Below are 23,070 nucleotides of genomic sequence, written 5' to 3'. Positions count from 1 at the left end.
TACAGGTTTGCCAAAATGTCAAAACAGGCAAAGGCCTCACGTGAGATCTCACGTGTTCAGTTCCTTTCATTTTATGATTTCTTTAAAGCCTTTGGAGCCATTAAGAAGGATCCTGAATCTCTTAGACAGCAAGAGTGCATTTTTAGCTGTGGTGGTTGCTTGGAAAAGCTGAAGAGTATGGTCTGAGCACAGGAAGGGAGGCAGAAGGGCAAAGTTAATAGTGTTAAAGCAGCTGAATGGGATTGGGTCAGCCAGAAACAGGGTTCATGGTCTCTGAGCACTGCAGGCTGGCCTGGGCCCCCCTTCAGAGCCCACCCCAGTGAGGACAGCAGGCTTGGGCCAACTTTACTTCCCAAGTGGGAAACAACAGGATAAAACTCTAAGTGCTCATTATCCCACCCCACGGGATGCCTGGCTTCCAGGAGCACTGGCACTGCCAGGCCTGCTGATCCTGACAGGGTCTGTGGGTGCTGTTCTGACGCTTGTAAACCAGAGCACCCAGCAGAGCCAGCCTAGATTAACCCCTTCCCAGAGCTATTTCAATCACATTTTCCCTTTGGCAAACAAATTAAGTTTGTATTGTTAAAATACTACTATTGTAAAATAGCATCAAATGCATAGGTATTTTTAATCCTTTATAATGCTTCCTGCTTTTGTTTGAAGTTAGGTCCCCAGGGAGTTTGCACAAATCACTGCCAAGCCAGAGGGACGATGGCAGCTTGCACAAAATCCGGCCCCAGGTCCATGCCAGCTTCTTGCCAGCTGGGGACAGACCGGGGGCTGCAGTTACCCCTCTGCTCACAGGACACCTGTGCAAGGTGAACGCAGCCTGGGCAGGAGGCTGTGACCTGAGGTTCAGTGATGCAGACCCAAATCTTGCTTTGCTTGGCACCGGCCCTCTCATGGACTCGGGAGAAGCTGGTCTATCCTCTCTGCCTGCCGGAGCTCTCCTCAGCAGCACCGCGGGGGCAGCGGAGCGGTGCCAGCCGGGCCCAGCCCCGCGTGTGTCCGCAGGGCTCCCATGGACCCCCCGCCTCCGACCCGACGGCCCGGGACAGACCCGCGGCCCCAGCCGTGGGCGGCTCTGCGGCCCCGGAGCGCAGCATTTCCGACCAGTGTCACACCCTCACCCACACGAGAGGCCGAGCACCGGGGCCGGGTGTGCGGCCCTGCGGGAGGACACCGGCAGGGCGGCCGGGCCAGCAGGAGGCTGAGGGGCCGGCGCGGTGCCGCGGCTGTCCCGGGCCGGGCCATTCCCCTCCCTCAGCCCGGGCCCGGCGGGCGGTGCCGCTGGGGCGGAAGTGCCGGGGCCGAGGCCGAGCGGCGGGACGAGGTAACGCCGGGCCCGGGGCTGCGGCGGGGCCGGGCCGGGCCGGGGGCGGGCGGGTTCCGCCGGGCCGGGCAGAGCCAGGCCGGGCCGGAGGGGCTGGGGCACACCGGGGGCACACCGGGGGCACACCAGGGGCACACCGGGGGCACACCCGGGGCACACCGGGGGCACACCCGGGGGCACACCCGGGGCACACCGGGGGCACACCCGGGGCACACCGGGGGCACACCCGGGGCACCGGGGCCCCGCGGGCGGCACCGCCGAGGGCAGCGCTGCTCCAGCGCCTTCCCCGGGGCCAGCCCGCGGCGCGAGGCCGGGGCGGGCAGGGAGCGGCAGCGCCCGAGCCTGCCGGGAGTCGGCGAGAAGGGCAACAACCATGGGCACAAACGAGACTGTCAGCCGGGGCTGGTGTTCCGACAGCACGAGGGTGCGGAGGGGGGACTGGGGGGGCAGCGCTCACGGGGCTGCACAGTTCACCTGCTGGGATAACACTGCAGGGGCACGACAGCAAAGGGCACAAGCAAAGCAGAGGAGTAGTCCCGAGTCACAGAACCACAGAATGGTTGGGGTTGGGAGGGACCGTCCAAGGCATAGTCCAGCCCCTCCGTGGTGGGCAGGGACATCTTCAACTTGACCAGGTTGCTCAGAGCCCTGTCACACCTGACCTTGAATATTTTCAGGAATGGGGCACCAACTACCCCTCTGGGCAACCTTTGCCAGTGTTTCACCACCCTCATTGTAAAAAATTTCTTCCTGATATCTAGTCTAAATCTGCCATCTTTTAGTTTAAAACCATTACCCCTTGTCCTATTTGTGTAGACTGTTCTGCTGCAAGAGCTCTGGGCTCTGTAACATATCCTTTACTGAAGACAACCAGGGGACTGGGACCTCAGGCAGAATGCCTCTGCCAGCAGCAGGGCTTCAGTCCATGGGAAAGTGCCAGAACCAGGACTCCTGGAGCACCTCAACTGTGCATCTTCAGGGTTTGTCAGCTTGGCTGGTCAGCCAGAGGCATGAGGACTGAAACTCTTTGCTTTGTAGCATATTTGGACTATGAAATGAATGGACTCCAGTGGAAAATGAAAGCAAAGCTTTGTGAGCTGCTGGTTTTGGGACACCATGTCCCTACTGTGCTGTGCTTTGCAGAGTAACAGTAAACTCCTCAAAGGTTACACTTGCTTTAACAACATCAGCACTGCTCTAAGAAATAAGGGTAAATCCCCATAATTCCGTCATGCTTGTGGCTCAGTGTTTGCTGTAAGCACTCCCCTGGCATCAGGCCATTTTCCCTATGGTCTCTCAGCTGGCTGTGTGATTTTGTAGGGTGCTGAAGATGGCAGGCAGCTCCAGTCCCTGGATTGGCAGTGCTTACCTGTTCCTCCAGTCGACGAGCAAGACCGTCGTCCTGCCGTCCCTCTACGAGAGCTCCCAGGAGAAGCCCGGTGTGTTCAGGGCACTGAAGCTGGCATTAGCAGGTATCTGTTCTCTCTCATCTCTCGGTGTGCTGCCTCCTCTCTTCACACAGTGCCACGCCTTTCTCTGATCTCACACTCATGGGCAGGGAAAGCTTGTCCTCACTGTTTAGGAAAGACAACAAAGTAGAGTAAGTTCAGCAGAGGTTCACCCTGTGAGGAGAGGCTGAGGGAGTTGGACCTGTTCAGCCTGGGGAAGAAAGGCTGAAGACTGAGTGAGCACTGAGCTGAACTGAGCTTTCATCTGTAAAACTTTCCTGTGCTACCAATTTAATGTAACCATCTCAGCCCTGGAAATGGAACCTCAAATTTAAAACTTCCCCTAATAAACAGTGTTGATACAATTACCTGGGATGTAGTTCCATACCTCTTCAGTTGGACACCATACTTCATGGAGATCCATGGTGGCAGCAAGAACTTAATCCTTCCCTCTTGGTTTCACATGCAGGGTTTTCATCCCAGAGAACTTTGTCACAAAGAGAATTCAAAAGCTGCTCCATTGCAGGCTTGGTGGTGGATGGGAATGGTGGGTGGGCTGTCTCATGTCTGGATAGTGACTCTGCTCACTTCTCCCTGCCAGACTCCACGGGCAGCATGAATGGTGTGGACATGCTGAAGGTGCACTGCAGCCACCCCCAGCTGATAGTGCAGCTCAAGTTCTGCCGGCAGGAGAACTGCCGCCGCTTCCTGCGCAGTTACCGCGACGGAGCGCTCCAGAAGGCCCTCCAGAATCACCTCCAGCTCTCCTTGGCCATGACCACAGTGCCTCTGGAAATGGAGCTGAAGACTGGCAGTGAGCACCTTGACAACATGCTGAAGGATGAGGATCGTTGCCTGGAGTGCATCTACAGAGAAAAGGTGAATGGGAGGGGAGGGAGGGCAGGCAGCAATGAGGAGTGGTGGCACAGGGCTCGTGAAGGTGGCTGCAGATATTGTTCTGATGCAGCATGTTGGGTTGACAAACTTCTTCCTTTAGCTCTCAGCTGTAATGTGGAGAAACAGCTCTGCCCTTCCCCAGAAAAGAGCCTTGCACTTTTGCAGAAGGGCAGTAGCATTCCCTAAAACATCCTACAGAGATCCTGCTGAATCCCTGTGGCTGCTGTGTGTAACAGCATGGTGTTATCCCTACTAAGATGAGGAATGCTAGAGGGTGCAGCTGAGAGCACAGCTGTGCCTGGTACAGCTGTGAGGGGGCACAGAGGACAGCGGTCCTGTGTGGAACCAGCACTGCTCAGCACCTTCCTGCCCTGCCTCTCACACCCACCCCCTGCTCCCAGAGCAGCAACTGCACCTAGAAATGAGTGTGAGTGCAAACACTGGGCATGTCACACCAACCCCCTGTGACAGAGTGGGGACACACAGCACCTGCTGCCAGCACAGCTGCCTGCCCTGCTGAGGGCAACATCTCTCATAGCCCACATCACACACTTGGGCACTGGCACTCTAGTCCTGCCTGCAAGAACTGTGAGATTGTGTCATCTCACCACAAAAGCAAGGCACCTGACATGATTAAACTCATCACCTTCCTTTTTTTCCATCTGGAACTATAGCTCTGGCTCCTCTAGAAGGTCCTGAGAAATAGGTAGTCACCATGTATTCAGGAAGATAAGCACACGAGCAAGTTTTGCCAGGTTGCTTCTCTGCAAGCAGAGAATGAGACTCAAACCTTTGATCCCTGGACCAAACAACATGTGTTATCCCATACCCTGTCAGCTTTGGCTTGCTGCTCCCTCCCTCTGCTGAACTAGCTGACTGGACAAAAGATGTGGGCTTATTCTCAGTTCCCCAAAAGTGTCTGTCTCAGTCTGACCCCACCTAACAGGACACAGTCAGAAAGATGGCAGTGGGGCCCAGCTGTCAGCAGCTGAGGGCAGTGCTGGGACCTGCTGCACATGATGAACTAGTGGTTAGCTCTGACTGAGTCAGAGTACTCACCAGGTTTGACTCTTCCCATGTGCTTTGCCTTCTTTACTCCTTTCCCCATTACCTGCTTTTTGGAGGTCAGACTAGTTTTCCCTTGGTTAGTGAGAAAAACTGGCTTGGCAAGGATCCAGGAACAACAAACCTTAGGGAACAGAGGGACAGAGACAGAAGCAGGAGCTGCCTGCTTTGGTGGCCATGAGCCACCCTGTTCTGTGGGTCTGACCCTCGTGGAGTTTGGAGGAGCCTTGCTGCCTATAGTGCACCCTAATTCTTGCAGAAGGCTGCTGAAAATAAGCAGTTTTGTGCAACTTGTAAGCACTGCACAGGAGAAACCCAGGAGGGGAGATGGTCTGTGTCATATCACATTACAGACTCAAATTCACACATTAACAGCCAGAGCCCCATCAGACTGTCTCCTTTAGCTGGCTTACAGCTCATGCTGTGGCTATCTCATCACTCCCCTCTTGACACCATCATCTTAAGCTGCACCTTCTAGCTAAGTACCCAGAGCTTTGCAAGAGGGTGCCCCTGGCAGGAGTCCCTGACGGTGTCTGCATTGCAGCCTGACCGCCTGCGCGATGAGGAGCTCACGGAGCTGGAGGAACACCTCAAGGGCCTGACTGTCCACCAGAGCACCACCAACAACGTGGCTATAAAAGACTGTGCACCTCTCAAGTCCCCATCTCTGCCTTATCCTTCTCCAGGCAGCTCCCTTCCCCCACCAGGCACCTTCATCTTTCAGGGACAGCAGTTTGGTGAGTAGTTAGAACTAACCAAGAGAACCCTTGGTCTTCCTTGCCTCACAGCCTGAGGGAGGATTAGCATGACTGCACACTGGGGGTCTACCTCAGATAAATCAAGGATTTCCCAGCATCCCATAAGGAAGGAATTATAATGGTCCTAAAATATTGTCATAGTGCTTCAGATCAGGCCTCAACCTGTTTTCTTTTCTGGGGTGGCACAAAACCAGATGCTTCAGAGTCTGTGTCCCTTCCAGGTTCCCCACATTTTAAAATTGATACTGAAAGGAAGAATATATTTTTCTCTTCCTCCATGTCACTGGCTGAGGTGAGTTAATAGCATAGGTTGGATTAGACTGTGGAGATTACTATGGACACCCTCAGCCCTGCTTTTAGACAGGACTGATTTGTCCAGGCTCCTTGCAGTACACCAGCTGCTTAACTCCTGCTGGATTTCCCTTTCCAGTGGTGGGGGAACTGCTCCCAGCAGGACAGTCCTTTTTACTTCACTGCCCCAACCTCAGAGTGCTGAGACACCAGAGGACAGGCAGAGCAGCTTCACAGCAGTGTAATAACGTGCTGTGGACACTGAACAGCTTCCCTGCTCCACAGAACACTGACCAAACCTTGGACCGGCCCAGCTGCATCACATCAGCCAGGAAAGCTCTGTGTTTACCTGCCCTCTGTCCCTTTCAGACAACAGAACAATCACCCTGGATGACCACCAGAAATTTGCCAAGCTCGTGTCCAAGAAGTGGAAGCAGGTGGGTCGCTCTTTGCAGAAGAGCTGCCGGGCCCTGCGTGATCCTGTCATTGACAACCTGGCTCTGGAGTACGAGCGGGAGGGACTCTATGAACAGGCCTATCAGCTGCTTCTCAAGTTCATCCAGTCAGAGGGCAAGAAGGCCACAATAGCACGGCTGATCACAGCCCTGGAAGAAAACGGTCTCATCAGCTTGGCTGAGGAGCTCCTGGGCCTCCACTCCAACGAGGACTGCTCCTAGAGCCCGAAGGGCAGTGCCACTGCTAAGGGCTTTCCTGCTTTAGCTACTGTGTGAAACTGCTGCCAGTTTCTGGGAATGTGAAGCCCTGAAAATCACCACAGGTTTCCATCTAGGTTGGAATGTCCAGGGGAGAGGCTCTGTGCTCACAGAAGCCAGCATGGACCTCTTACCTTCCCTATTTCCTTGTGTTTCCAGAAGTCAGCACTATCTTCCTGTGAACTGGTGAGAGAGGCTTCCAGCCTGACTTCCTTCAGGACTGAGGGAAGGGAAGGTAGCTTCCTTCAGGACTGTCACAGGGAAGCAGCCAGACAGAGAGCCCTAGGGGAGAGTGGGGGAGAGGAGAAAAGCGAGCAAGGAATCTCAGAGAATTTTTCTGGGAAGCAGACAATGCCACTGCTTCTCAGGCTGTGTCTCAGGGCCATCACCTGGGGAGCTGCAATATATTTTTTATATTCAAGACATTTATGCCCTCAGGCATGACATCAAGGAAAGACAGAGGGGAAATTAAGGAAAAGTCTATTTTATATTATTTTCCTTTTCTGTTTGAAAAATATCTGTGGCAAGTGCATCTGTCCTGCCCTGCTCTATTATAGCTTCTTCCCACACTCACCACCTGAAGGTTTCCCTTCCAGCTGGAACAGCCATAATCTTCCACAGGGCACAAGACTGCTGCTGTGGAACAAATTCCAGGCACTGAACAAGCAGTGTGGACAAACTCAAATTCATACAACGATTCTCAGCTTCCCCTGGTCTGTGGTGGACAGTGATACATTGAGCACATCGTGCTCAGCTCCTGCCTGGCAGCTGAGGGAGCCTCAGCTGTGGAGAGCGGTCTCCTGGTCAGTGAGTGACCATCGTGGGTTGGAGCTGCTGCTCCAAGGTGTGTCCCAGCAGGGAGGGCCATCCTGACCCCACAGAGCTGAGCAACCCCCTGGCCAGGGGCTGCTCCTGCCTTCACTCCCTTCTCACCCTCCCACCCTGGGCCTGCTGAGCTCTCTGGAGGGGCAGCTCACACCCCACATCCCACGGGATCTGCACAGAGCCTTTCCCTGAGCAGCAGCTGCTGCACCTGGATTTACCTGCACTGATTTTTAGGGTAAAAGTGGCTGAAGAGACAAATCTCCCAAACCCCAGGGCTGACTCCTGCTCTCAGTTCCCGTGGGAGAAGCTGAGTGTCCCCTGGTGTGGCTGAGCAGGCTACACCTCTGCCCATAACAAAGCACAGAGCAGCAAGTGTCCAGCATGACACGGGTCCTGTGAGGCACAACAGCAGCTGGATTACCTTTGACATATTCCCAAGGCTTTCCTGATAGAATTAATTGAAAAGGATTAGTAAAAACCTATCTCTTTTTGCCCTTCCCACTTGTGGGAATAGCCAGTGGGCTGTGGAAGCTGTTCCAGCTGCAGAGGGTGGCTCTGGCTGCACACATAAAGCCTGTGTGCATGGGTGACTATCAGGCTGCTGGTAGTCATGGTAGGACCAGCTTCCAGTCAGGCCCTGATGGCCTTTTAAACCACATCTCACATCTTAATCCTTCCCTGGAGTCAAAGCTGTAACTCAGTAAGAAGGAATGCAACCTCAGGTTCAGGTGTGGGCCCAGACCTGAGCTCCTGGGGCTGGAGCTGCTCCCTCAGCTTCTGCTAAAGTGCAGACCTGGCTGAGCAGGATTTAGATGTCCAGCTTCTACCCAGGTGGGATCCACATGCCTCAGGTGAGATGAGCATCACATCCCTTAGTATAAGCCTGAGAAACTTCACTTGTTCTCTGCAGATTTTGAACCCCCAAGGTTCCATACACAATCAAGAAGGGGATGGTGGGGGTTAAGGATGGGGAAGATGTTTTCAGGGTGTATCTGCTTCCCTCTTGCCCTTAGCTTCAAAGGAAGCAGGACTTTATGCAGGCACCATCTCTGCAAAGACTGTGGCTTTTGTCAGTGCCACTGCAGTCTCATCTCCTCCACTCCTGCTCCACATCCTACCTTCTCCCTTCCACTAATACCAGTGCTCTTCCCAAAATGCAGCAATTACCTCTGTGACAGTTTTGCTTTTGGGACCAGCACAGTGATGCTGACCTTAGTTAATTTAGGCTGCTGTGGAACCATGCCTCAAAGCATTTAGCTTTCCTGCCAGATCCCAACTGGGGAACTCTGTTTGGCAACAACCTATCTGACAAATGGTATTTCAAAAAATTTTAAAAATCAGAAACTGGGAAATTACTTCAACAGCAAGAGGGTTTGCTCTTGATTTTGCAGAAATGATTTTTTAAAGAAGACAAGGTCATATGCATAGCCTGCTGTCTTATTTGTAATAAGTTTTTCTAAGCTCTCAGACTAGGTATTCATGTACACAACTTTCACATAAGGCAGCCTCTGAGTAGTGAGAATTACTAGTTTTTGTAGTACCTGTTAATGCTTAAAATGAGAAAGTTGTATTATTCAGCATCTCCTTCAAGTCCAGAAAACTTCTTTGCAGCCATTACTGTTTTACAGAGCACTAAGCCTGAATGCTTTCTCCTGACTGCAGGCACTGTGCACTGTCCCTCTCTGCCAGCACTGGCATGGGTAGTGCCTCTTACTCACACATTCCCTCTCAAAAGTGCCATTAAGTGCTGGAGCCTCTGGCAACCTTTGTGGAATATCATCATCTTTAAGAGCATTCACAGGTGCCTTCATTGCAGAGACTTGCAGGAAAAGGGTTTTCCAGGGATATTCCATGGCGGAATTAAGTGCATTGCATGTTTTAGGACCATAGCAGTGGCTGTTTCATACCTGCTTTTCCATGATCAGTCATCAGCATCAGGTGCAATGAAAACTTCAGTTCTGGTCTCAAGTGGACTCCTTCCTGCTGAAAGAGTAGCTTTTGTTAGTATTATCTGGCACAGGAATAGATAGAAACAACTTTCCCAGAGGCCTTAGAATGAAAGTTGGATGGTGAGTTGGATGGTGAGGGCAGGATGTCATTTGCCTTGGTGTGGCATTTGGCTGGAGCTCCACTCTGAGTTTACTTCTGCTTTACCCAGAAGATCTTCCAGTGGTTTTACACCACTGTGCAAACACAAGGGAACTCTTATCACACAGGGAAGGGAGAAGCACTCACAAAGGAAAAACCCTTAGCAGAGATTGCTGAAGAAACTGGGGGCATGTCCTTACCTTGGGCAGCAATGCAGTGAGTGGAGTGCAGAGAGCGAGATTTTGGGGACACTTGGTGACACAGCTGGCACTGGGGAAAAAAAAGATATTTTCAGGGTGGTGGTGGTGTTTCAGAATCAAACACAATATTAAAAGCAAATAAAGGTGCTAATCAGTTGCATATAAGACCTGAAATAGATAAAATATAAACCAGAAAAAAACCAGCCCAAAATGTGCTTAGAGGAAGGGATCCAAGAGGGCTTTTTTTTTTGTGGTGCAGATTGTTTTTGTAGTTTTAACCATGTTTCAGATTTGAAGCAGGCTCCTTTCAGTCTGCCAGAAGGAATAAAAGATCCATCCAAAGGAGAATTTGAATGATTTGTTTTGGCATAGCTGAGCTACAGTGCTCAAACAGATGATAATAAAGAAGAGAGTGAAAGTTAAATGCTCACCAGATATACTTCGACATGAAGCATCTGATAGAGGCAAACCTGTCAGGATACCCTGATATGAAATTGTCTCAGAGGAAAATACCTCTTTATTTCCCATTCATTTCAAACCTGGGTTTGGCACTGAGAAGTTGTCCTGGGTCACTGTCACCTCCCACCTGCAGTTCCAAAGGGAGCCACCTCCAAGTCACACCCTGGCACTTTGAAACCAAAAGCAAGTATGCACAGCACTGAGGAGCCTCACTTAAATTCACTTACATCGATGATTTAGTCTAACTGAAAATGCTGGTGTAGCCATGAACCCCTGGTATTGTACACCTTGAACTGAGGAGGAACTAGAACAGGAGTCAAGAGGGTTTTGTGAGAGTAACCCACACACTGGAGTGTGTGCAGGACACTGGTGAGATCCTTGGCTTTACACCAGACAAGGTCTGCCCTTGTCGTTTGTGTGGAGATGGACTCAGACAGTGAAGCAATTTAAGGCCTAGAGTCAAAAATTATATATTATTGTCTTCTGTGGATTGAATTTTAGTCACTGAAGGGATCTGGCCATACATCTCTAACTGAAACCTGCAGGAGATGTGTGGTTGAAGTCTCTTAGTGGAAAATCACTTGCAAATCTTCTAATTCCAAATTCCCATGATATTCAGCATCAGATCTGGATCAGCCATCTACAGCTATGGACTGCAATGCCATGTATCCTTGGGTCTAGGACATTTAACCTCCAAGGAATTGTCTTTTATAGAAAAAAAACACTGGTATATTTTTTCTCTATTCTTTTTTATAAATAAATACATACTTTTGATGACAAATGCCTCAGAGACTTTCACTGAACACTCAGAGCAGGAGGAAGAAGGGGGTTCACTGCAGTTCTGGCCATGCTGGCAATCCCCAGCTCTCGGAGGAACATCCAGCCTGAGGCTCTGGATGCACAGCAGGGTCCTGCCCAAAGTCAGATGTTCCTCCTGACACCCCAAGGGTGCCCCACCTGCAAGGGGATGGCTCTGCCTGCAGGTCAAAACCAAGCCAAGCCACCCTGTTTGTTCAGCTTCCAGTTACTGCTCTGATGAGCCTGTTCTTAGCAACCATGGCCAGAAGGGGAGGTTTCTCCCAGCCCTGGTACCTGGCAGAGCTCCCTGTGCTTCTTTCAGTGCTGCTGAGGTACCTGGGGCTCCTCTGAGGCCACGGCCCCACTGCAAAGCCAAGTGCCTCGCTGGTACTGAGCTTTGCCACAGGGCTGCCTGCTCCCTAGGTGGGGAGCCAAGGAGCTTGGACCTGGAATCTCCAGCAGCTTTACACAGGAAGCCACTGGCTGACCTGACAGCTGAATCCAGGGAAATTCCTTTTGCCATGAACTCGAGCAGAGCTGTATTTCACCTTGAATAGCTTAAATCTCAAGGAGGGATGAAAGATACCCTGGGGCTGCTGCTGCAAAGAAAAAGGATAGAGGTACCTTGGGCTGGCACAGGGAAAGTGTGACTCTGAACAACATCTCTGGCCGAGGTTTCTGATGAGCTGAGCAGCTCAGGGAGCCGCTGAGGTCCAGCTGCTGATCACCACCAAAGGGCTTTCCCAGCCTGCAGGGCCCGAGGGGGTCTCACCAGGAACCCGCCCTTCCCCGTGACACTGTGTTCAGTAAAGCAAAACGTTGGAGCTGAAATCAAAAATACCTCAAAAAAGCACAGATGCTGACAAAAAGAGATTTTTACATTATGTTTAAAAAACAGTCGGTTGTTTGTGAAAACAACAGAGTAAATCAAAACCTGCCCTTATGAAAAGTTCACTGTACACAAAAAACTTTGCTTTCTAAAGAGGCCATGGTCTGGGCACTCTCCAGATGCTTGGCCTCTGTTAGAGGAATGAGGGTCATTGTTTATACTGCAGAGACAAAGAAACAGCCACAGAGATTGGAAGTGCTATGGCTGCACTCAGCTGGCAGATGAGTAGTGATGGCAATTTAGATTTGGCTCTAAATAAAATGGTTTGTTTTGAACTATTTCAAATTAAATGGAAAAAAAAAACAAAAACAAAAACAAAAACAGGTGGGGTTTGGGTTTTTTTCAGTGTTTTGGGAGGGACCCTCGAATCTGTCTTCAGCCTCTGTACTGCTCAGCTCTCACTCCCTCCCATTATTTCCCTACTAGGAAAAACAGCAACCAACCCCCAACTGGGTTTTACTTCTGAGCTGGACCTAACCTCAGTTTTTCAGTTTGACTCTTTGCAGAGGTAAATACTCACAAGGGGATTAAAAAATAAACAAACAAGAAACCCCAAACTGCAGAACGAAAAGAAGAAAGTCAGGAAAAAAAATAAAAATAGCGCGTTTCCTATTGGAAAAAAAAAGTTACGGGGAAAAAAAAAAAAAAGCGTCGGACCTTCTGTCGGGGCTGAGGGACGGGACGGAGCCGCAGCCCCGACACCCCCGGCCCGGCCGGCCCCGCTCCCATCACGTGTCCGGGCCTGGACCGGGCCCAGCTCCTGCCCGGGGCCGCTGATCCTGCCCGGGGCCGCTGATCCCGCCCGGGGCCGCTGATCCTGCCCGGGGCCGCTGATCCCGCCCGGGGCCGCTGCTCCTCCCGGGGCCGCTGCTCCTGCCCGGGGCCGCTGCTCCTGCCCGGGGCCGCTGCTCCTGCCCGGGGCCGCTGCTCCTCCCTCGCTGCCGGCACCGAGCGCGGGAGGCTCGGGAGCGGCTCCGGGAGCGGCCCCGGCACAGCGGCCCGGCCCGGCCGGGCGGGGGCGATTCGGGACCGCCCCAGAACGGCCCGAGCGAACAGAGAGCGGTCCCGGCTCCCCGAGCTCCGCTCCCGGCTCCCGGAGCTCCCCGGGCTGCGCTGAGGGCGCGGGATGTCCCGCACTGACTGTCCAGATGTGCCGCCCTGGCAGGCGCTGCCCGGACACGGCGGGGACGGATCGGCGCTGTGGAACGGGCTGTGAGTATCTGTGTGTGTCCATCGGGGTGGGCTGGGGGAGCTGTGCAGCGAGCGGGGGAGCTGCTGACTGCCCGCATGCAGACTGCCCTCATGCAGACTGCCCTCATGCAGACTGCCCTCATGCAGACTGCCCTCATGCAGACTGTTCTCCCTGCTGACTGCCCTCATGCAGACTGCCCTCATGCTGACTGCCCTCATGCTGACTGCCCTCATGCTGACTGCCCTCATGCAGACTGCCCTCATGCAGACTGTTCTCCCTGCAGACTGCCCTCCCTGCAGACTGCCCTCGCTGCCTCCCTTTGCCTCCAGCCTGCGGCTCTCTTTTTGGTTGCCTTGCAGCTCTTGCCATGTTGTACGTGCAGCAGCCGCAGCCGTGCTGGGTAACACGCGGCAGGGTCGGCTGAGGCTCTGAACACGCAGCCTCCAGCCCCATACATCTGCTTTACACTGTACTTTCCAAAGAACTTTTCAGTTTGTACAGAAGCTTGGGGTTTCTCTGCACAGTGCCTCCAGTGCTCTCAGACTGGGTTTCCTCTCAAGCAATAACACGTTCCAGTGGTGGCACATTACATTTACAAGCCATTCCTCATCAGTAAAAGGACACCAATCTTTCCCATGTTTGAGCAAAACACAGGAATTTCCAACCTCTCGAGTGTCACAAAGACAGAAAGAAAACAATTCAATCCCTGTGAAATGGGCAGTCACTGATCACATTTTTAAATAGCTTTTGGGCAGATTCTGATAAAATTATTGAGATTAGAGGGGTTCACCAGCCCATGCTCCCTCTCCCATTTGTTCTGGGTGTAATAATACATCCATGCTAGTGCACTGTGATTGCTGGGGCTTGGGGCACGTCAGGCAAATTATTTATCAGATCAGAAGAGGGTCTGTGAGCTGAAGAGGCAGCGAATGCGACAGCCTGGGGAGGGCTGGGAAAGGAAGGTGGTTGTTTCAGTGGGACTGTTTCTTACCCCTTCACAAGCCTGCAAGGCTTTATTCTCCTCCTGGGGCCAAGAAAAATGAATGTTTGGCAGAGAGAGGGCAGGTTCCTCACCCTGTGCTTGGCTGCTCAGGAGGGGCCCATCTCCCCAGAGCACTCAGCTGTGAGCTGAGCTCTCTGTAATTCTGAAAATCAGGCTACCAGCACACCAGACTGCATCTGAACTTAGGGAGACACCTCTCGAGGCTGCTGAGCCTGCAGAAGGGGATTGTGTTACCTTCTCCTACCTTGCAGGCAGCTGAGCAGTGTTAGAGCTGTGGTGCTCAGGAGGAGCCAGAGTTTTCCCTGTTTGCTGGGCAGCAGCTCATCCTGCCCAGGCACTGCCACAATGGCTCATCCTGCCCTGAAAGGGCCACAAAACATCAGGCACTGCTTAAGTCCAGCAGAGCTGCAGCCCCCAAAGTGTGCCACGTGTACGCCAGGACTTACCCCGGGTCAGCAGGGTGGCAGGAGCAGCACTGCCCAGAGGTCCTGGGGACTGTCGTGCAGGAGCCAGTTCTGCCCAGGGCCAGCAGGATCCCAACCTCCTTCTGCCAGGGCACCACACTGGAGACCCTGCAAGTTCCTTCCTGGGACCCCTGTATGTGAAAACAGACATCTCAGCACCCAACTGCTGCCTTCCCACAGCAGCTCTGCAGTTCCTCTGCATTTAAATTTGTACACTCCATAAAAGTGGGGTGGAGAGCAAGAGGAGGTGACGGCAGTGGCCGTTTGCAGGGGGTTACCTGACTGTGACTGGCACTGTGAGGGCAGGGCTGGCAGTGCCAGCAGGAGAGACTGCAATAAAATGGGCCCAGCCAGCTGGGAAGCTGAGCAAACCACGTATTTAAGGACTGGGGCAAGCAGATAAATAGGGCACCCTGTCCTGTAACAGCATGGATTTCATCCACTCGTTTGCTCTGGCCTGGAAAAACAAAAAAAGTCTGAAAAGCAGCTCTGACAGGGAAGTTGGAAATTGTCTTTGGAGCAGGGCCTGCATTTTTGTTACCTGCTTCTGCAGCATTTGACCCAACAGAGCTTTTGCCTCCAGGTGCTGCAACAGCAAGTAAGAGCAGCAGTGATGGCACAGTGCTGCCACTGTGGCACTGTCCCAGTGTGTGACAGAACCTGGTGTGACAGAATGAGGATGGAAAAACTACTGGAAACAAGGCAGGAGGGAGACATGCACTCAGACCTCTCCCCTTGCAGGCCAGAGCCCAGGCAGGTCTCAGTATCCAGCCCTGGGTGTTACCACAGGGCTTTGTTCTCATGAAAAGCATTCAACCCACATGAAATGAAAACAAACACCCCAAACCTGAAGCATTGCCCCAGAGCATCCCCACCAACCAGAATTTTACAAGCTTCCCTGATGATTACAAAAAAAATCTCCTCAAACCCATCACTGCTGGATCCCACATGTGTTCTTTAGATCACTTTAGGGAGAAGCAGGTGAGACACCTCCACCAGCAGGCCCAGCCCCACATCCTGCATGGCCACACAGTACATGGCCCCTCTGCTGCCCAGCCCAAACCCACCAGGGGCAGCTCCAGGTCAGGAGGGAGCCAGAACACTCCAGGTGCAGCTGGGCAGAGCTGACCAGGGACAGCCAGGGTGTGCCTGTGGGGTGGATGTGCCCATGAGCCAGGCTGGGAGTGGCCAGCAGAGCGTGGGGCCAGTTTGGGACCCCCTGGCTCGGTGTAACCCCATTTTCAGCTCACCTCACTGTCACAGCTGCTTGTCCCCAGGCTGGGTGGGTCAAATAACTGCTCTTCAAGGCACAAAGCAACGTGCCAGAATCACCATTCTCGACTGAATTCGAGGACAGCATCCAGAGACTTTTTCCCACCTTGGCCCTGAACAGAAGTGCCAAGTGCTGGAGGGGTGATGAGTGATGCAAGGGAAGGAGATTTCCAGGATGAGCTCAAGGCTTCACGTCATTCAACTGGGAAAGAAGGATTAGGAATTTTTGTTTTAAATCACCATTTAACTGCTTTTATTGCAGCTGTTCTTGGCCATATTTCAGAATCCTCCTCTCAAATAAATGAAAACCAGGCAGAGGACTGGGCCTTCTGCCCAAGCGTGCAACAGTGCAGGTCGGATTCCTGCCTGGATGCTCACCAGGGTGCCATGCCCAGCTCTGGCCACTTCCAGCTTTCCAGCCTTTTGTAGCCTCTTGGGCCACGCAGGCTATGCCCCACTTGGCTCTTGCAGCACATTCCTTATTTATGGGCTCCTCCTGGACATGGGACCTGTCAGCCTGTTCCCACTGCCCAGCTCAGCCCTCTCACATCACTGGTGCTCACAGCCCCCTCCCTCCCCCAGGACCCTGCTGTCCTGGGGGGACAAACTGCACTGCCCCAGTCAGACCCAGGACCCCTCTGCATCCATCCCCAGGCAGCCACAAAGAGGGACAACTGCCTGCTTTGCCAAGCCCAGAGGGCACGGGAGGCAGTGCTGGCAGCTGAGCCCACGTCCCCTGAGGCCCCAAGGGATGCAGCAGCCTGTGAGCCCAGCCCAGCTTCACAAGCTGGATGGAGATGCCCCACAAGGAAGCAGAGGTGCCTCTGCCTCGGATGCAGATCCTCAGGGATATACTCAGGGATATGCTGTGCTCAGAAATGCTCTGCTGTGCTCACACCCCTTTAGTTTGGCATCAAGTATTTCCTGCTCACTTCAATAGCCCTGTAATTTTTTTTCCCCTGGTGTCAAGATGGATGAATAATCTTTCTGGCTTTAGGACATACCAGAGCACCGGCCAGAATCCTCAGTCCCTCTGTATTCCAGAACAGGACAGCTTTTCCCACACTGCCATCCATGGATAGAGCTTACACCTGTGTAATAACCGAGGGTATTTCCTTCCAAAGAAAGAAATATCTAACAAAGACTGGAAAATCCATATAATTAGACCAAGGAATCACTTCAAGGGCTGGCAACTTCATTTGAAAATGAGATGTCTGTATTGAGCACTGAACTGTTTTATTTCAGCATGGAAATCACCATTTCAGATCCTTTACTTTCAATAAACGAATACACAGAAGAAAATCCGGGCTATCAGCCCAGGCTTGTAACAATTCAGGGTTTTTCTTGGCTTTTCCAAGGGCATTTATTGCCAGAGTCTGAGATGCTGGCAGGATAAATCTGTAAGCCATGGAAATTACGAGTTTCATGACACACACAATTTATTCCAAACCCTTGACAATAAAATTAAACACAGGAAAGAGCCAGGACTTTCATCCAGCTCCTTAATTACCATCTGGAGTCTGGCAGCTGAAACAAGATCAGACTTTTCTATAGAAAAGAAAAAAATAAATTTGCTATTACTGTGAGAGAAGAGATGGGACTGCACAAGGAGCTCAAGTGGAGACACGAACAGCCCAGTGCAGTCAGGATTTATCCCACTGGGGACGTGCATCTCCCACTGGCTTCAGAAACCACACACACAGAACTGCCCAGCACCTCAGTGCAGCTCCTTCCAGCACAACACAAGGACCAAAGATACCTCACTTTTAGTTCTTATGAACTTTTTGAGACAGGATCCCTATTACAGGTATCTCAGTAGCACCCAGCAAAAACTCCTGCTTGTGATTAGGCCAAAGGAGGACAGACTCCTCCTCAGCAGATCCAGCTCAGTGGCACATCCTGGGTGCAGTGGGACCATCCCTTCATGTCCCCAGAACTTCTGGAAAATTATTGAAGGCGACATGAGGGAAAGCCTGCTGGGAACCACATCTTAACCAGGAAGATTTAGTCCAGGACTGGGACATGTTGGAGCAACCAGGACTTGCCAGGAGGGGTTTGCATGTGACAGATGTGAAATGCAAACACATCCTCTACGTGTCACAGGGACTGCTTCATGAGGCTGAAAATAGTTATCAGCCAAGTCATGTGCCAGAAAGAACATAAACAGAAAACAGATCCTGAATAGTCTAAATATTTTAACAACAATTTACAAGAGGTCTGAGGAAATTCTACAATCCTGCTCTTAGAATCAAAGCTGTGCCAGTTAAAACATCTGCCCAGGCTGGGAGAGGAGTGAAAGGTACAGTGAAAAGAGCCAACAAATGAAGAAAACCCCAGTGGTCTCTAAGAGAGGCCAGAAAAAGGCAAGAAACAAGGCCTGAAGAAAAAACCATTGTCATCAGGACGAGGAAGAAGTGACTTTAAATGCACCAGAGCCTTACACCAAGGCACAGACCTGCTGTTTGCCAAAATAAAGGTTTCAGAAACAACAGAGACAAAGCAGATGAGGTCAATAAACATTTTGGAGCTGCACTTGAGAAAAAGACAGGTGATAGCATATGAGGATGAAACACTCTCTATTTCAACAGTAACTCAGAGAAGCAGTTAACCAGTAATGAAAAAGCACAATATTAAAATGATGAGGTCTGAGTAATGTCCATCTAACAGTGTTAAAGGGGCTGGCCAAGAAACCAACCAGTGTCATCATTTTGGTTCCTCGTAAGTCTTGAAGTGTTGCCCAGATCCCACAGGTGCCACCTGTGAGTGTCACACACTGTCAGGGGGGTATAAAACACTTACATGCACTTGGGGGAAAACCTTTGGGTGGAGCTAAACTCAGGAACTGCTCCTTGCTGAGGACTGAAGGGACTGTGACTGTCTCTGCACAGCTCAGCTTTGGCTGCTCCTGCAGTGGGGACAGAACCTGCCTGTGCTGCTGCCCACGCCTGGCCAGCTGCCTCCCTGAGCTGGTTACCTGCTCCTTGCTGCCTTCTTACTGCTCTTCCCTTGTTATTTTCTGTTTGCAGTTGAAGAACTGATGGAGTAAGACAGAAGATCCCCAGGAAAAGGGTAAGTGAGGAATATCTTGTGTTTCACAGGGCAGCCTCATCTATCGTACGTGAACAAAACATTCCTAACCCCAGGCTCTGTCTTGCTTCTGCATATTGGGATTTATTTCCCCACCTCTTGCTTAGGGTGATGTGGCAGAGGAAGAACACCTGTGGCCCCTTCTAACCTTATTAATGGAAGTTATTTATAATGGTTTAATATTTTATAAAGATTACTGGCAGGAAAAGCGCCCTGTGTGCATTCCAGAGCATGGCTGATGTATTCATTTTGAATATAAACACTGCAGGTTCAACAAGAGCTGGCTCTGTATGCAGGGAAACACCAGCAACACACTGCCACTGGAGAGTCTGCCCCTCAGCTCTGGGCCTCCCTGTCTTGAGTCAAAAAGGGTAAAAGCAGCAAGTAACAGTTATGAAGCTCGGGGAAAAAGAAAAAAGTAATGACTTATGGAAGAATGGCACCGTTCATCCTTTTCCATCCTGCTTTTCCCAAAGCAGTGAAATCTCTGGAACAGCAAAATGTGTTCAGCAGCAAGGGATGCAGGAGGAAGGGCTGATTTTGGGTGGTGCTTAGAGAGTGGGTTTCAGGATGAATGATGACTGAACTAACCAGGTCACAGATTGGAGTGCCAGGGTCAGGGTCAGGTTTGCAACCCCGTGTGCCTTTGGGCAAGTTCCTCAAGGTGTCTCAGTGCTTGTCTGAGTAAAACACACTTGGCTGCTGGTTTTTTTTAAATGATCTGTCAGTGAGTCTTTCCTGCATGCCCCAGACCTGCCAAATCCCTGCTGCTGACACCCTCTGTTTATTTACAGATGGACATTGGTGCCAGGCAGCTCAAACAAGGCTTTTAGCAGTCCAGGAACACCACAGAGACAATGAGAGTTCGCCTCAAAGGGGATGTGATCTGCACCCTCCTCCTGCTGGTAGCACTTTGCTCTTTACTCTACTCCCAGCTGGAACATTTAGTCCCAGCAGGAAACAAGGAGCCAACACAGAAGAAGCCTCCAGCAACCCCAAAAGTATCCTCAGATCCCCGAGCACCTCAGAGACTGATGCCAGCAGAGGCAACAGCACCCAGACCCCAAGTTACCCCTGTCATTAGACGAGCAGAAGTGGCCAAGAACAGGGTCCAAGCTACAACTCCCCCCCCGCCGACTGATTCTGCCTTCAACTTCCAGCACTATCTCCTCAACAAGGACAAGAGGAACTTCAACCTCCTCATCAACCAGCCCAGGAAATGCCGGAAAACACCTGGGGGGCCCTTTCTGCTCATTGCCATCAAATCGGTGGTTGAAGACTTCGACAGGCGCGAGATCGTCCGGAAAACTTGGGGCAGGGAGGGTTTGGTGACCGGGGAGCAGATCCAGCGAGTGTTCCTCCTGGGAACACCAAAGAACAGGACAGTGCTGGCCACGTGGGAGACCCTGATCCACCAGGAGAGTCAGACATACCGGGACATTCTGCTCTGGGACTTCATGGACACTTTCTTCAACCTGACCCTGAAGGAGATCCACTTCCTGAGCTGGGCTGCCGAGTTCTGCCACGACGTCAAGTTCATTTTTAAAGGGGACGCCGACGTCTTTGTCAACATTGAGAACATTGTTGATTTCCTCAAGAGACACGACCCCACTGAGGACCTCTTTGTTGGGGACATCATCTACAATGCCCGTCCCATCCGCGCCCGGAAGAGCAAATATTACATCCCCGAGACCATGTACGGGCTCAGCATCTACCCGGCCTACGCGGGGGGAGGAGGGTTCCTGCTCTCCAGCCGCACCATGGGGAGGCTCTCGAGGGCGTGCAGGGAGGTGGAACTCTTCCCCATCGACGACGTCTTCTTGGGCATGTGCTTACAGAGGATCAACCTCAAGCCCATTTTGCATGAAGGGTTCAAGACCTTTGGCATTGTCAAGCCTTCTGCTGCCCCACACCTACAGACATTTGATCCCTGCTTTTACAAGGATCTCATGGTAGTTCACAGCCTGAAAGTTGCCGAGATCTGGCTGATGTGGAACCTGCTCCACAGCCCACGTCTCTCCTGCACTCAGAAGAAGCAAGTGAAAAAGCCTTTCCAGTGGAAAAAGAAAGCTCAAACCACAGCACAAACATCACCCCTGAGATGATGCAGGCAGACTGCAGCACAAACACGCAGCAAACCAGCTGAGAAAGGGAACCTGGAGCTGGAACAGCCCAACAAACCAACTGCACAAGTATTTTAGCACATCTTATTGTTAAGAGAACACAGCAAACAACTGCAGGAATTTGCCCAAATTCCACATTTGCACACACATGTCATGTAGGTTCTCCTCTATTAATGAGTCCAAATAATCATAGCAATATATGTAATTTATTATTATTTATTAGGATTATACTAGTGCTTAGTGGGACACTGTGTAAAAGGACACTGAAAAATGCAGTCCTTGGAGGTTTTTCAGCATTGTCAGAAATGTGAGAAATGAAAGAAGACACAAGGTAAGAGCACAGACACCAGGGAGCACAGGGATCATTGTCAGCTTGCTACTTGACTTGGACTCATTGACAAATGACCAAACAGTAACGAGAGTAAAGGAAATCAGGCCACCTCAGCTGGGCTCAGCTGGAATCACTGCTGCCTGGCTGGTTTTCTGGAGGCCTTGGGAGAACAACTGAGAGCTGCTGAAATGGGGGCCTGTATGGTGCAGACTGTGGATTAGAAGGAATCAAACTGGGTGCTGATGCTGGCTGAGCACAGGACAGGTACACAGATAACTGGGAAGGAACAGACTTCCAAAGGGCCTCTAAAGAAGGACAAGGACTCTGAGCTGATCCCTCTAAGCCTTGATCTTCTGTAACTCCCAGCACTCCTCTGTTCAAATACCTGCTCCACTGACACACTCAGGACTCAGAGGGCCAGTTTTTGACACTTCCCTGAGCTTGGGCTCTCTGCACTGTGCTGACTGACATTCAGTGAAAACTCAAAAGTCATCCAGCAGTTTTTGATTGCTCTCACCAGCTGATCCACATCTTCAGAAGGTTTGACTCTAGAGATCCTCTGGCCTTTGCTTTTAAGGGTAAAACCACACAGAGCTGCTGCTTGCGTCACATCTGGGAGCTGCTTCAGACCAGAGAACAACTTGTCAATGGACTGGGCTGCTTTCTCTAGACCTCTTGCTTGGCACACAGGCAGCTGCAAAGAGCAGCCAAGACTTTTCATGCTGCTGTGGGTGTCGTGAAGGGAAAAAGTACTTTTCAGACCAAAGGGCTTCAGAATAAAAGCCCGTCTAAATTTATTGCAAGAAATCAAACCACACAGCAATCTTTCTGCTGGGATTTCCAAGGTCCAGTCAGTAACTTCTTAACTATTTTAAGCATCAGACAAGAACACTGGATTACATGCTTTTTCAAAGAATAGTGAATACTTTGCATTTTGTTTTTTCCAACAGTAGACTACCTTAAAAGAATATCCTTTCTTTAGACATCAGAGCAGAAGTAAATTCCTCTAAATCAGGGTTAAAAAGCTACTAAATTCATGGGGCAAAGAGCCTGAATTAACCTTTGATACTGTGTTTGTTAGTTCTTTTGCAGTTTTTTCCCTTTAAAAAAAAACAACTCCTATCCATCAGAGAAGCCCCAGTGCCACATGAACACAGCTTCAGAGGAAATTACTATCAGTCATAAACATCCAGGAAGCTGCTGTCCCTTGAACAGAGCCTGCAGCAGCTGCATTCCATCCCTGTGTAGAACCTTCCTCCCCCCAGGCAGCAGTTCAGGCTCAGTGCTTGTCCCAGCTGTGCACACCACGGAGCACTGGGACACTGCTGGTACCCACTGGGACATTATAAGCAACAGTCTCACATTTTCTTCATCTGCACCATGAATTTAAGCCTTACAGTAATGTATTTCCAAGGAGAGGTCAGCTGTATAGGAATCAAAAGATTCCTACATTTGGGATCTTTCCAAGATGTGATCCTGAAACACAAAATGCTCATGTGAGCTGCACAAGGAGCTCTGCAGGGAGTGGAACTAAGCCAGAGCCTTGCTGGTGGGAGAAAGTCACCCTTGCCCCTGTCTGCTACCATGTGTGATACTTGTGTATTTGTGAGCTTGTACAAGAATGTATTACCTGTGATTAGTTTACAGTTTTGGAGGTTATTTATACCATAATTAAAAGACAGCATGCAGACATGCCTCTGGATGTTGGAGTGAGTCTGTCAAGAACACCTGCACACATGTTGTAAGACTGATACCACAGGGATTCTTCAGGAAGACATTAACATGAAAAATACATTATTCATTATTTTGGATAACTTGGTCTTTCCTTGTGCTG

The 23,070-nt window shown here is 51.2% G+C and overlaps 4 protein-coding genes across 6 annotated transcripts in view; 2 read left to right on the top strand and 2 right to left on the bottom strand.

Annotated features, from left to right (window-relative positions):
- Window positions 1-2,832, bottom strand: part of HSF4 (heat shock transcription factor 4) — a 26,610-nt gene extending 23,778 nt beyond the window's left edge. The window contains exon 1 of the mRNA XM_051771240.1: window positions 2,703-2,832. The gene's annotated coding sequence lies outside the window, so the exon portion shown is untranslated. The remainder of the gene's footprint in view (window positions 1-2,702) is intronic.
- On the top strand, window positions 1,299-11,354 carry TRADD (TNFRSF1A associated via death domain). Of its 2 annotated transcripts, none has more exons than XM_051771246.1 (5): window positions 1,299-1,333; window positions 2,654-2,805; window positions 3,383-3,660; window positions 5,288-5,480; window positions 6,162-11,354. In XM_051771246.1, the coding sequence occupies exons 2-5, from the start codon at window positions 2,664-2,666 to the stop codon at window positions 6,467-6,469; spliced, it is 921 nt and encodes a 306-aa protein (XP_051627206.1). In that variant the 5' UTR covers window positions 1,299-1,333; window positions 2,654-2,663; the 3' UTR covers window positions 6,470-11,354. The 2 variants fall into 2 exon arrangements, with proteins under 2 accessions (XP_051627206.1, XP_051627205.1); XM_051771245.1 differs by lacking the exon at window positions 1,299-1,333 and adding an exon at window positions 1,563-1,757.
- On the bottom strand, window positions 6,720-15,413 carry LOC127462567 (uncharacterized). 2 transcript variants are annotated; one of them, XM_051771247.1, is made up of 5 exons: window positions 14,702-15,413; window positions 14,406-14,554; window positions 9,619-9,688; window positions 9,238-9,310; window positions 6,720-6,787 (listed from the first exon to the last, which is right to left on the bottom strand). In XM_051771247.1, the coding sequence occupies exons 1-5, from the start codon at window positions 15,233-15,235 to the stop codon at window positions 6,720-6,722; spliced, it is 894 nt and encodes a 297-aa protein (XP_051627207.1). In that variant the 5' UTR covers window positions 15,236-15,413. The 2 variants fall into 2 exon arrangements, 1 of the variants encoding a protein (XP_051627207.1); XR_007900493.1 differs by lacking the exons at window positions 14,406-14,554; window positions 14,702-15,413 and adding an exon at window positions 11,500-12,347 and having other exon boundaries at window positions 6,726-6,787; window positions 9,238-9,313.
- Window positions 12,381-23,070, top strand: B3GNT9 (UDP-GlcNAc:betaGal beta-1,3-N-acetylglucosaminyltransferase 9). Its single transcript, XM_051771242.1, has 3 exons — window positions 12,381-12,976; window positions 18,722-18,764; window positions 19,577-23,070. The coding sequence occupies exon 3, from the start codon at window positions 19,640-19,642 to the stop codon at window positions 20,885-20,887; it is 1,248 nt and encodes a 415-aa protein (XP_051627202.1). The 5' UTR covers window positions 12,381-12,976; window positions 18,722-18,764; window positions 19,577-19,639; the 3' UTR covers window positions 20,888-23,070.

Source organism: Manacus candei, unplaced genomic scaffold (assembly GCF_025592945.1).
Source record: "Manacus candei isolate 608988 ecotype Guabito, Panama unplaced genomic scaffold, ASM2559294v1 h1tg000131l, whole genome shotgun sequence".
Classification (NCBI taxonomy): domain Eukaryota; kingdom Metazoa; phylum Chordata; class Aves; order Passeriformes; family Pipridae; genus Manacus; species Manacus candei.
The sequence above is the reverse complement of the archived record's forward strand: the minus strand, read 5'-3'. Positions and strand labels throughout refer to the sequence as shown.